A 12,374-nucleotide genomic window follows, 5' to 3' on the forward strand; every position below is an offset into this window, starting at 1 on the left:
CCTCACCGAGTGTGGTCCACAAGGGCCATGGATTGCATCAGAAACATAAGCAGTGGAAAAAAAGATGGGGTTTATCAAGTGTAATGTAATACTTTGTCATTTCCTGAAATTTGCCCTATATTTAAAGGCCTCAAAAGAGCACGGACCCTGTTCCTAAGACCATTCAGGGGAAGAGGGAGAAGGGGCCGGGGGAGATAAGATGCACAATATTTTTTTACATAAACAAAACCCAAGCATTGACCAGCTTTTTAGCCCTCTACCATCAAATCTACCTTTCTGAACTGCAAGAGTAGCTTTCCCCAACTCTAAACCACTGCTTGATCTCATCAACTGCAGAAGGACAAAATGGAAGTAAACTGAAAATATACTTGGAAACATTTTTGGTAACCACTTTTTCTGGTTTCTCTCAGACCTCAGATTTCAGAAACGGAAACAAACAGACAGCAGATAAGATTTCTGAGACACCCACACATTTCAATACCAGTCAATTCACAAAAGCAGTAAGTTTGAACAAGAATGACTTAAACCAAACCTTATCGGTTGTATTTCAGGGAATGAACCAACTTAATGTATACCTGGCAAGGAACACCCTTTTAAAAATCACGTTAAGAGCCTGACTACTCTCAAAGGCAGGAGAACTCTTGCCAAAGCTCTTCTCCATAAAAGCGAGATCCAGCACAAACAGGTTAATGGAGTCAAGATCACTAAACCTAAAAACATTTTTGGCATAGCGTCCCCTTCCCTTTTCCCCTGGACAGAAGCGCAGCACTGGGGACTGCAGAAAACGACAAGTCCCAAATGTTAAAGCAATTCATCAGTAGAAATTCTTAGCTTTCTATACTGAACCTGGCTGCTTCAGAAAGCATTTTAACAATTAGGAATAATATATTACAAAGTTACTGAGAAAAAAGATGAACTGTGATCTCTTTAGACTCTGAGGTACATTAACAGCAATTGGGTTATCAGTCTCCACACCGTGGATGCAACCAGAGTTAAAAAAAAAAATCCAACCTGTGCGACTGAATACCACCAACATACTTGGAAGACATCTTGTACATCCCTAACAGCCAGCTGCTTTTGACAGTGTCGGAGGGGATTCAGCTGCACCACACTGCTCTGACGGATTCTCAGTGTTGATGATCGCTTAGCTGGTCTGAATTGAGCAAACTTTAAAAAAAACAAATGAGTTAAGTATAAATAATTCACAAACTGTTTTGTGCAAATTTTTTTTATTTCCACATTTATATCACAATGTGTCCACTTAAAGGACCAAATAGCAAAGTTGCTCCCTTCTGCATCCCAAGAACACAGAAGTCTAGTTACTGTACATTCACTAAGGCTCTTTGTTTTTGCAAATTGCGTTTATGATGGATATCCATAAGGCAAACAATATCTAAAGGAATGGTAACAAGTATATTTCCAGCATACAAACAGGCTTCCTTTTTCCCTCTCACAGTACAGTTACAAACTTGTAGCACCCTCATTACATTTAGATTCTAGAAAAGGTGATTTTTCTTTTTTTTTTCTTTTTTTTTTTTTCCTAGAAGTTTGCAGGAAGGGAAAAGGAGGAAAAATTTTTGGCTGGTGGTGGTGGGATCAAAAATATTGTTAAACATCTAGGTTTTGCAGCATTTCTCAGAGACTGGATTTAAACTGAAACCAGACTAAAATATGTGGATGCCTATGGAATGTTGAGCTGAAGCTGGTCTCCCAGCCTGCAGTGCAACACCTGCTGTTTAAAACCCAATCTCCGTACCACATGACTTTAAAAAAAAACGCAATCATGTTCAGAGATGTGATACAAATAAAACTACAGTTTTTGCACATTGTCTCTCGAATATCTCACTGCCAAATAAAAACCCAAATCAAGTCAAATAAATAGATGCATATTTTGTTAAGGTAACTTCCACAATTTTCTCTGTACCTGCCTGTAATAAGATTCCGGCATTCAGAAAGTGCTGGAAATCCTCTTCACTTCTTGGGGACTAACACTTTTTTATAGCTGGCTCGCTATAGAGTTTTGAACTCAATTTATCAACCTTCGTATGCCTTCCTTTGCAATTGTTAGTAAACTGGTAGCAGCATTTCACAAAAGGAGAATTTAAAGGAAAGAGCTGTAAAGAACCAGCTCCCTCACACCCTCTGCTCGTTGGGCCTGTTTGTCCAGGACAGGAGGCTTTCTCCATCTTTAAGTGGCATAGCGTCTGCCATCTTTGCTAACTGCAGATGTAAAAGCATTTTTTAGCAAAACTGTACTCAGTCTAGGCAGACGTAAGGCAGGATGTTCAATCTACCATCATCCCCATGTGGATCTAAAGATATGCACTGTGTCCAATCATACCAGTTACCCTGTGTGTCATAACAACCGTTCACGCCTGGCCAGTTATGTTCACGTATTCTGTTGAGGTCATCGCTTGTGACCTCTCTTGTGACCCCAGGCAAGTCTGTAGGTTTGCTGTTAGGAGCTAGAACATGAGTCTTTCTAGCCTCTTTTCTAGTGCTTTCCTCCTGCTTTAAATATTCAGACATGAAGTAGTGAGCTCCTGGAGTCTGTACTCCTGATGAAGACAGCAAGCTACTCTGTCTGTTTAAATACGACTGAATGATTTCATTTCTGGATAATTCTTTCCAGTTCGTTTGTTCAAAAGGGCTTTGCAGGTTGGGTTTTTGCTCCTGCTTTTCCGTTTCTGTCCTGTGCTGTTCAGTTAGTGCAGGGATTTCTACCTGCAAAGGATCTTTCTGTGTTAAAGGTTTTATCTGTCCTGTCATGGGATCAAAAGTGAGTTTTCTCTCTTTTAATCTCACAGGTTTCACACCCCCTTCTGTCACGTGCCCATCCAAGTTGACTGTATAGTCTCTGGGTCGGTACCTTTTCTTCTTTTTACTATCGGAACCTGAAGCAGCATCGTCACTGTCCATTTTTGAAGTGTCCTGTGAAAAGCCCATGTGTGGCGTGAGAGATTCCCCAGGGTGGGCGCTGGTTTTGCAGCTGGGAGATGTGTGCTGTTGAAGTGTCCCTGCTGTATGCCTGTGCTGGCTTTCAGAATGTACCTGCTGCTCCTGCCAGTGCTGAGATACCTCAGTTACTGATGGCTGAGAGAACTCCAGTCTTTTTGCTGGCATTGGAGGTGTTGATGGTTGCATCAAGGATGGCGGCGGCGATGGCACCTGTGCGGTATCTAAGAACTGAGACCTTTGAGATGGACTAGGCATCGAATCCTTTGGTGAGTATGTAGTATGCTGCCGAGCAAAAGTATCATGCCTAACATTTCTAGGGCTAAACGAGGAACAGCGAGGACTCTTAGGTTGGTGCGGCCCTGTGGTTTCTTCCGATTTATCATGCTGCTGAAGCACTGCAGTCTTTAATAATGAGGAAGTGCTTGAAGGTTTTACAAGTCCTGGAGAACTGGTGTGAGGTTTTACAGCATTTACGGGGATCTTATTGTGTTTGTCATTTTCACTGAGTTCTGTCCTGCTGCTTTCAGGCCCTACATGTAGATTTACATCTACAGGACTAGGAAAATTTTCAGGACTACCTCCAATGCCATTTGTTGGAGGGGGTGAAGAGTTTTGTAATACTTCATGACTAGCTTTGGAGACTTTTGGGGGAGGAGGGCCTTGATGCCCATCCCTGTGTTCACCTTTCCTTTTCCGATTTCCCAATTTCTCTGTTTTTGGAGAATTTACTTTCTGTATATCATTCCTGCTTTTCAATTCGCTGATTGGCTTTGATCCAGCCACAGCAGGAAGTTGTGCCTCTGGTTTGCAGTTGTGAGCACCACCATTTGCTGATCCAGGTGGATTCGGCAACCCTCTTGGCACTGGTTCATTCTGGGTTACAGGTTCTATCAACTTTTGCCAATTCCGCAACAATTTCTTGGCACGTTTGGCAAGTTCCTCATTGGATGTCTTCTTCCTCACCTCATTGATAAGCCTCCCAAGTCTCGTTTCCTATAAAGAAAGAAAAGTTGTTTTACAAACAGGTTACAAAATTCTTAAGGTACGTTGTGATGCTTACCCTAAGAAATACCTAGTTAAAACCCACTAAATATTAAAGTGTTGACTTAATCTTTTTGGAAAGCATTAGTCCAGTTGGTCCAGCGCTCTGCCACGCAACACAAAACCTCCTGTAGGTTTCAAGTCACCCTGTCTTTATTCCCTGGCTGAAGCACCAGAGCCATTAGCTGTGAAAAACATCAGAAAGGTATTCTTTAATCGGCAAGAATCTTGAGAATAAAGGTGCAAGTTTGGGTTCAAGGGGAAATGCAGCACTCAAGGCAGAAAAGGTGCGTGTTTATCACAATGAAAGTATAAGATCTGCAGAAAGAGGCAGGAGAAAAAAACCTCCAGAATCTTCGCCTGTTACAGTAATACGTTGACAATAAAAAAATCTCCATTTCACAAACCTGACTAGCCGGGGTGCGACTTACGTCCTACCTTCTTCCTCCATCTCTCCTCTCCCTTCACTCCCCAGTATCTTGAAAAACGTATGAAAGACCGATTTAAACAAGCATTCCTAGGGTGTCCCAAAGTGGTTTCATAAGCGGAAGGAAGTGAAGTGTTTGATTGTTCCCAAAGCACATTTGAAAACAAAGAATTGTTCCACAAGTCAGGTTACTTAAGAAAAGCACTTTAAAGGAAAACATAGACCAGACCGTGAGAGAAACATGCAACATGTCGTGATACAGCTGGAGTTATAGTCAAGCAATAGTTAAAAGCAAGTAACACCAATAATTTCAATACAAAGATTGAAAAAAAAAAATAATTTATAATTTAGCCATACAAACTTCTTTGGGCTCTCTTTCTAAGAGTGGCCGGTGAGAGTGCAGCTACCCCACCTGATCCTTCAGCTTTTAATACACCTAACCTCACCAACCAGATCAGGCACTGAAACCTGCTTAACTGAACCGAAGATTAGTTTTACAGACACAGAGTAACTCTATTCCTATTTCAGATCCTTTGGTGCGTGGTCACCAAACACCTAAGAAGGTAACTAGTACTTCAGCAAGCAGAGTGATGTTGCTGAATGCAACAGAATTAATCAGCAGCAAGTAATGATTAATTTAAGGCCCTACACAAACAGGAACTGTGCTGCACAGAATACTGATCTGAATCCAGAAAGAATCACTGTGTATGCATTGAGATGTCAGAAGCAGCACGAGAGGGACAAAATAATATCTTAATTGTGAATCCTTTGCAATCAATCTATTGTTTCAAGAAAAGCTCTTATGGAAATTAGATAGGCAGAGAAAGTCCTTCTGTACACACAAAAATCAAGTAATGTTTAGAGGGTGACATACCTCAAGTGCCTCTTTGGTAATGGGATATTTCTCCAGGCTGGAGATCACTTCCAGCACTGCCACCATGTTATGGATCTGCAACAAGGAAGACAAAGTCACTTCGTGTTTCATGTACAGGTCTTAGTTATCAAATGTAATTTAAGACCTTCCACTTTATAATTGCTGGAAGCATTAATCACAAAATTGCTGTCACACTGTCTGGCTTTAGGGAGCTGATTGTTCAAAGAATAGGGACAAGGACACTTGACTGACCTAGTTGGAAACTGCGGGAGCTGTAACAAACACACTCTTATGTAAATCTAAAGGAAACATTAGCAATAAAACCAGTGTGACTTAACTAGCAAAGTTCTGAGACCCCTTGCCAAAGTGTTAATTGATTGTCCCACAGCCTAACTGGAAACGTAAGTGCCAAGTGGACCAAGAGCAGCAACGAGTCACATCAGAAACCCTGCATTTCTTCCTTTAGGCACGGCTTTAGATTTACACAAGTCACCGTTCTACAATTTTGTTCAAAATATCGATGCTTCCTGTTGCTACACACCAAAAGTCTAAAAACCCAGGTGTAATAAACTCCTCCAAGCGGGACGCAGAGCCCAGGCGAGCGCGGTGCCCAACAGGTGTCCCCAGACCACCGCCCAGCACCAGACCCGCCGCCCAGCACCAGACCCGCCGCGGATTCGGCCACCGCTCCTCACCCCCCCCAGTCACCCCCAGCTGTATTCCTGGTAGGGCAGGTGGTGAGGAGGAACTGAAGAAATTCATATTTCATTAACAAAGCGCATATCAGATTTTCTGATGGGCTTCGCTGTCTGCAGGAGTCAGCTCCGCACAAGAGCAGTTGCCACAATCTGTAGATATTAAGCACAAATGTGATTTTAGTAATTTCTATGAGAAACCTCAGACTACACAGAGATCCATATTTCCATTACCTGATGTTAAGAGCACCGAAACCTAGAATTTCTAATTCACCTTTGCAGATAGATTTAAAAGATAAGCAAAGGAAAACTTGAATCACAGTCTCATTTATTACTTCATTGCATTTGTCACTCAACTGGACATGAACTGCATCCGAGAAAAATCTCTCAGCAAGAACCTCTGCAGGGATCCCACGTTATCCTAAAGTCTTCTCAGGAGGATAATCAGGTAGCTCTGCCCTCCCAGCCACACACTCCGCTGCAAGATTCTTCATTTTAAAAAGACTGCAGGTTTGTCAGAATTAGCTTTTTTAACTCAATTCTACCCTTCTACTAAGATACAACAGGAGAATCAGGAGCTGAAGCCTCTTCCCTTTCAGAAAGTCTTGTGCAGAGACAAAGTTTTTTCCATCACAGCAGAACTGCTTAAAGTTGGAGATACTTGGATAAAGCTGTCAGCAATGAAACACTTTGCCTGATTTTTAGATTTACTTTTATCAAACTTATGTTTAAAGTCTATATAGACTTTGAATGATTATAACTCTTACAGGTTGTAAAACCAGCTTCAGACCAAAGATGAATTAATTTGTCATGGTTCTTTCTTCACTGAACTACAACGCCTCTGCAGATATTTAAAGCCCTACCATCCGCTCAGGGCTGGTAAAACTCCGCTTAAGCTTTAAAGCAGCAATAGCACGTATTTTGACACATTTTAGTTCTCCCCTATTTCACTTCTTCCATGTTTTGATCCTTGCACTACCCTCAGTGCCTAGGAAGGATGATTTAGCACCACAGTTTAAGTAATACATAACACCACGGGTTTGGTGGTTTGTGTTTGTTTTGGTTTTTTGGTTGGGTTTTTTTTTTTTGGTTGTTTTTTTTTTCTTCCAGTTTCTAGCACTTAGAATAGCTAATGCTCAATTCTGGGAGTTTCCAGACAAACACTCTGAGACTTGCAAAACATGATACTCTCCTTCCCAACTCATATTTTAGACTATGAATTACCAAGGTGTAGAAAGGCTCTGTGTATTGCACACACCAATAATTGGTACAATTATTTTTGCAGTTACTGGTAATCCCCAAATATTCATTATCTAAATGACAAACTGATGGCAAAAAAGGATCATTAGTCTATCAAAAGGTCAAGACGAGGAAAGTGATACGCTCATGTATACTCACACCTACAGCAAGATGAAATTGGTCAGGGAATTTCCAGCAACAGCTTTGCCTTTGTTCAATACCCCCAAATACACAGATATGGATGCCCCCAAATGGTAAATCACCTACCGGGGACCAGGTCTACACCCAGACGGACAGACTGTTACTTCACTCCCTCCTTTGAGGGACACATGGTGCCAATTAGAGACAGCGAAAGCAGCCTTACACCACCAAGTCTGTGTCGATCGCTCAACTTCTGGTAAAACACAAAACACCCATTTCAGATTCTTCACACATTTGTATCCAATTGAAAACACGCTGCTGCACCGAAGCAATTGCTGCAAGGAGCGCGAAGGCTCACACTTGAGATCAACTTCAAGAAGCTCCTCTCATTTTCCCTTCTTTTTGACCTGCAGGGAAGCGTGGTTCTTTAAAAAAAAAAAAAGTTCAGGCAGGTTCCACAACTTCTCCACCCTTCCCTAGTCGTTTTGCGTCGTTTTCTTGGAATGCTTCATCCAAACTGCCATAAAAAGAAGCTGATCATAAAAATCATATTCGCCTATTTCAAAATAACATAGACTATGAAATTTCTTGTGGTATAGCTTAACACTATGATGAAAACAAGATGACCTCCCCAAAATGCCTCAAGTATCATCTATTCAATGTGCAGACACCTATTTCGATAGCAGCAGTACCTCAGTATTGCACACTTACACCATCTGTTACTGGCTTCATAAAATTAATACATTGTCACATAACTGACATGAGACTGAAGTTACAAAACCTACCAGGCCATCATCCCACTTTGATCAGCACCAGAAATGATAATTTATTAACGCAAGCTGCTATTGAAAATGCTTACTGGCTACACAGCAGATCGGCAAAGTAACGTAAAGCAGAGGGGGACAAGGGAGTTTGGCAACCTCGCTCTCTTAATGCGCTGGTTAAGAGTACAATTGCGTAAGCCAGCGTCTCAGGAACTTGCACATCGGTTTAGTTTCTGTTTGCCTTTGTCTACTTACACTCCAACCCGTAACTACCACCCTAAACCAAGAACTTTCATGAAGCAACCCCAGGACCTCGCGTTTAGGAGCCTGCAGAAAACGGCTAAGAAGGATTTATACGGCATTTCAAATTATCCCATGCTATTCCCATGGTGTGAAGGCTGACTGGCACACAGATTAATTAACTCGAAAGTTTACTGGAGAACATCTGCTTTGAGTCACCTATGATAATCCTTTCCAGCCAACCCTAATGACAGTCACAGAAAACAAATCTTATTTATTCCGTGCAAGTCACCTTAAGTCATTCAGCCATACTCTGGAGCTTACTACTGGTATCTGAGATCTTTTCCAAGTTAAGCGCTAAATGTTTTTACTGCAGCCTCAGACAAAAGCATGGGTTTCTGAACTCTCTGGACAAGATCAAGCAGCTTAATTTACTTTTTGTAACTGCCATCTTAATCCTATTTTAGCTTTTAAAAATCAAGAACGATTCAGTAACTAACTTCAGGGTAAGTGTTACACAGCAGTTTAAAAGGATAAAAAGTGTGTTTGGGAAGTTTGATGTACAGCCGTTCCGTGCCACCTCCGATCCTCCTGCCTCCTTCCCCGGTAGATTTGAAAATAGCAGCAAACGCGGCATCCGCACATGAGCTGGGATCACCGCTTCCATGTGCTGGGACGTGGTTTACGTTTTACTAGCACACTCTAACGTTATGCTTTGGTTCTCTTCCTTCATCTACAGACCAGTCCAGATACTTTGATGATCATTTTGTGTTTTATAACACCTTTCTTTCTTTCTTCCTCAGGACTGCCTTGACACACAGGACAACCTGCATCTCACTCCACTGCTGCCTAAGAAACAAATGTTACAGAAAAATTCAATTGCAGTCATTTGAATAAAGCAAATTTTTAATTATTATTTTTTAAATGTTTCACAGGGATGTTTCTAAAGCTCTTTGTGTGCATGACTAGACCATGATAGATGACAGACCAGATCCGAGTTAGCAGGGATGATGTTGCCGAGACGGTTATACAGCCGTGGAGTAGGAGAAGGAGTAGCTATTTCCTTGTCACATGAAAACCCGAGAGCTAGGCGCACAATTACAAAAAAAGTTGCACTGAAACTGCTAATAGAGATTCCTATCTTACTGGACTCTAGCTAGAAAGGCTCTTTTTAATCATTTGCATGAAGCTCACTAACAGCACTAAATGGCATCTTTTCACACAGTATCATCATCGTCATCCACATGGGTCACATTAGTACCTTCAAAAGTTTCTAAAGAGTATTTAAACTTGGCCTGGTATGTCTAGAGTCCCTAACCGCTGAAACTCTTCTAAACCCAAAGTGTAATCCTATTATCCTCCTGGAATCTCAGGTTATAATAATCAATAATCTGACTCCATTGTAGGCATTCTGAAACAGACTCTACAGAGGCATGAGAAGACACTGGCTTTGAGAGAAAGTATTTGTCATCACACTACAACATACCTCCTCTGAAGATGCTAAAAATACTCAGTATTTTGCTAGTTTCAAAGAAAGTACTTCTGTGACATTTTCCCACCTGTAGTACCAAAGCAATTTTACAAAAGCAAGCAGAGAAGTGGACCCACAGTGGAAGACTAAACAGATCTTTCTAGCCTTCCTACAGATACAAATCCAGATCTCTATTGCCAGGTCAGTGTTTTCTGTTGGCCATTAATACAAGAAATGCAGTATGGTCTATACAGAAGTTCACAGGAGCATTTGTACCATTTTTTATTGCCTTCCCCCTATTCCTAGGAACAGCGGCATTTTATTGGGTAGTTGTATAACTACTTGGGTAGTTATAAAAACTGCCATCTATCTATGGGCCATGTGTATCCTTAAGTAGCACAGGATAACGTTCAGGAAAATCCCAGGTTCAAGGTCTATAGTGTTGAAGTTGCCAGGAAGGCAGAACTGATTCACAAGGAGGTACAGCAACAGCACCACGAGCAACATCATCCGCTCACATTTATTTTCTCTGAAGCAGCCTAGTGATTACCTGCACCTAAGCACCAATTCCTACCCCGGACTGTGGTCCATGATCAGCATCAGATCTTGTCCCCAGCACTCCATTTGTATAAAAGCTACTTCCTTGCGTAATAATGAGAGACATGGAATAAGAAGTAAGAAGAGAAAAGTTGCTAGTCACAGTAGGCTTTATTTAAATGTGGCAATGGAAATACAGCAGTATAGTGTTTATTTAGTACTTCATATAGGACGCATTAGATACCAAACGCTAAACAATACATATCATGAACAGTAAACTATAATGTCATTTTTTCAAAGATACAGACCAAACACACAAAGTTAGAATTCAGGTTACAACCTGCTGGTATTTAGTTCAGTTCCCTTGCAACTGATCTATTAACAGTTTCCCCTACGCACAACGTGACATGATGTTGTGTAAAGATAGGGTACACGAGACACTATTCACAGAAATGACATACCAAAAAGATGACCATGCACTACTTTGTTCATAATTACTGAAAATGTTTGAAAGTCAGTTTGCTAAGTGCAGTTCAAATATTCACTAGTACACAAAAGATATTCTTAAAGGCGGAGACGAGTTTTCTACTCGTTTTTAGTAAAGCAGATCTTTAAACATGAAGGAATCAACAATTTGGGTTGAAAGTCATCCACTGAGAGGATCTTCTATGACAGAGAAATTCATTTGGAGTCCATGCTTTGAAAACTGATCAGAAAATTTGTGCTGCAAAACAACAGGTAGAAGAAATGCTCCTTGACTACTGAGAACAGTCAAAAAAAGTGTCCAGGCACAGCAAGACTTACCCTTACCTCTAGATTTAAAATTTCCAGGTCTAATTTAAAGAGTCAAAACAATTAGCATACTTCTTTTTTTTGTACTTAGGCTTTATTTAATGGTAAAGCAACATCATTCAGATACCTTCCCATATAAACTTTACAAAGCCAAGATCATGAAACAAGAGTAAGGTCAGATTCCAACAAAATACCACATTGCAAATAAATCAGCAGACCTGAAATATTTCACTTGAGCGAGACAACAATTTAGCCCTCTGTTACCTTCTGGCAGTATGTACGCACATAAGTAAGGTGTAGAGAGACTACAGCAGCCAAGAGATTAAGAGGAGGTTGCCAGCAGAAAACACAGTTTGCCCCGGTCGTTACAAACTGCCTCGAGACACAAATCCACAGCAGTTGGTAAGTGCCGTTCAACAGTCTAGCTCTGCTCTACATGGCCCACTCCAAAGGAGATGTCTAACCCTGGCAGAAGAAACCACCCAACAAAAGTAGTATCCATCAGTGGAGTCATTTAGAAGTGAGATCTAAGAGGTAGGAAAATACAGCTTATGGAGACGAGACGCACGCCCAGACCACCACCAGTTCACCCGGCAGCAGTGGCACGTGGAGGGAAGTCTCCCTGCTCTATAGGAAGAGGTCTTTAAGGCAAACAGACAACAGTCAACGCTTTTCTCCATTCATATTTATTAGCCAATAACTGGAAGACATTCATGTTACTACAGAGAAGAATAATTGTCTGTCGACTTCAACATTTACTAAGCATTGTGTATAATAGCATAAGAATTGTATCTCTAGTGCCCACCCGTCAGTTGTCTATGAAACATTGAAGGCTGACTGCAACGTGACCCCCACACCTCTTCCCCACCCCAAACCAAACCGAACAACAAACCACCAGACAATGAAGCTGTGCAAAACCTTTTTGGGGAACAAATTTATTAGCCTGATTTCAAGAGCCCAGCAGTTGTAGTGAAGGTTAGTGACATGAAATACTACTAAATTGGAAAGATGTGTGGCACAAATTCAACATAAAGTAACAGAGTAAGAAGAGGAGCGAGTACTGTGCACCACAAAGCCCGGCAGTCATCATCACAGCAGGGCAGAACGCAGTCTCAATGGTATCTACCACGGCAAGAGAATTTTAGTGTTGTTTTTCACTCAACGCTATACTGATAAGAAATGGTATAGGAATCAA

General features: G+C 41.3%; 1 protein-coding gene across 1 annotated transcript; it reads right to left on the reverse strand.

The window, feature by feature from the left end:
- Positions 1–2,256: 2,256 nt before the first annotated feature.
- Positions 2,257–5,411, reverse strand: MED26 (mediator complex subunit 26). The gene is made up of 2 exons (XM_009696383.1): positions 5,301–5,411; positions 2,257–3,951 (listed from the first exon to the last, which is right to left on the reverse strand). Exons 1-2 carry the CDS (start codon positions 5,409–5,411, stop codon positions 2,257–2,259), a joined length of 1,806 nt encoding a protein of 601 aa, XP_009694685.1.
- Positions 5,412–12,374: the final 6,963 nt, after the last annotated feature.

The sequence above is a fragment of the Cariama cristata genome, unplaced genomic scaffold (genome assembly GCF_000690535.1).
Source record: "Cariama cristata isolate BGI_N322 unplaced genomic scaffold, ASM69053v1 scaffold5293, whole genome shotgun sequence".
Classification (NCBI taxonomy): Eukaryota; Metazoa; Chordata; class Aves; order Cariamiformes; family Cariamidae; genus Cariama; species Cariama cristata.

Coding starts and splice junctions, on each gene's coding strand:
- MED26 (XM_009696383.1), bottom strand. CDS start 5,411: ATGAAACACGAAGTGACTTTGTCTTCCTTGTTGCAGATCCATAACATG. Junction 3,952..5,300: donor TTACCAAAGAGGCACTTGAG/GTATGTCACCCT, acceptor CTTTCTTTATAG/GAAACGAGACTTGGGAGGCT.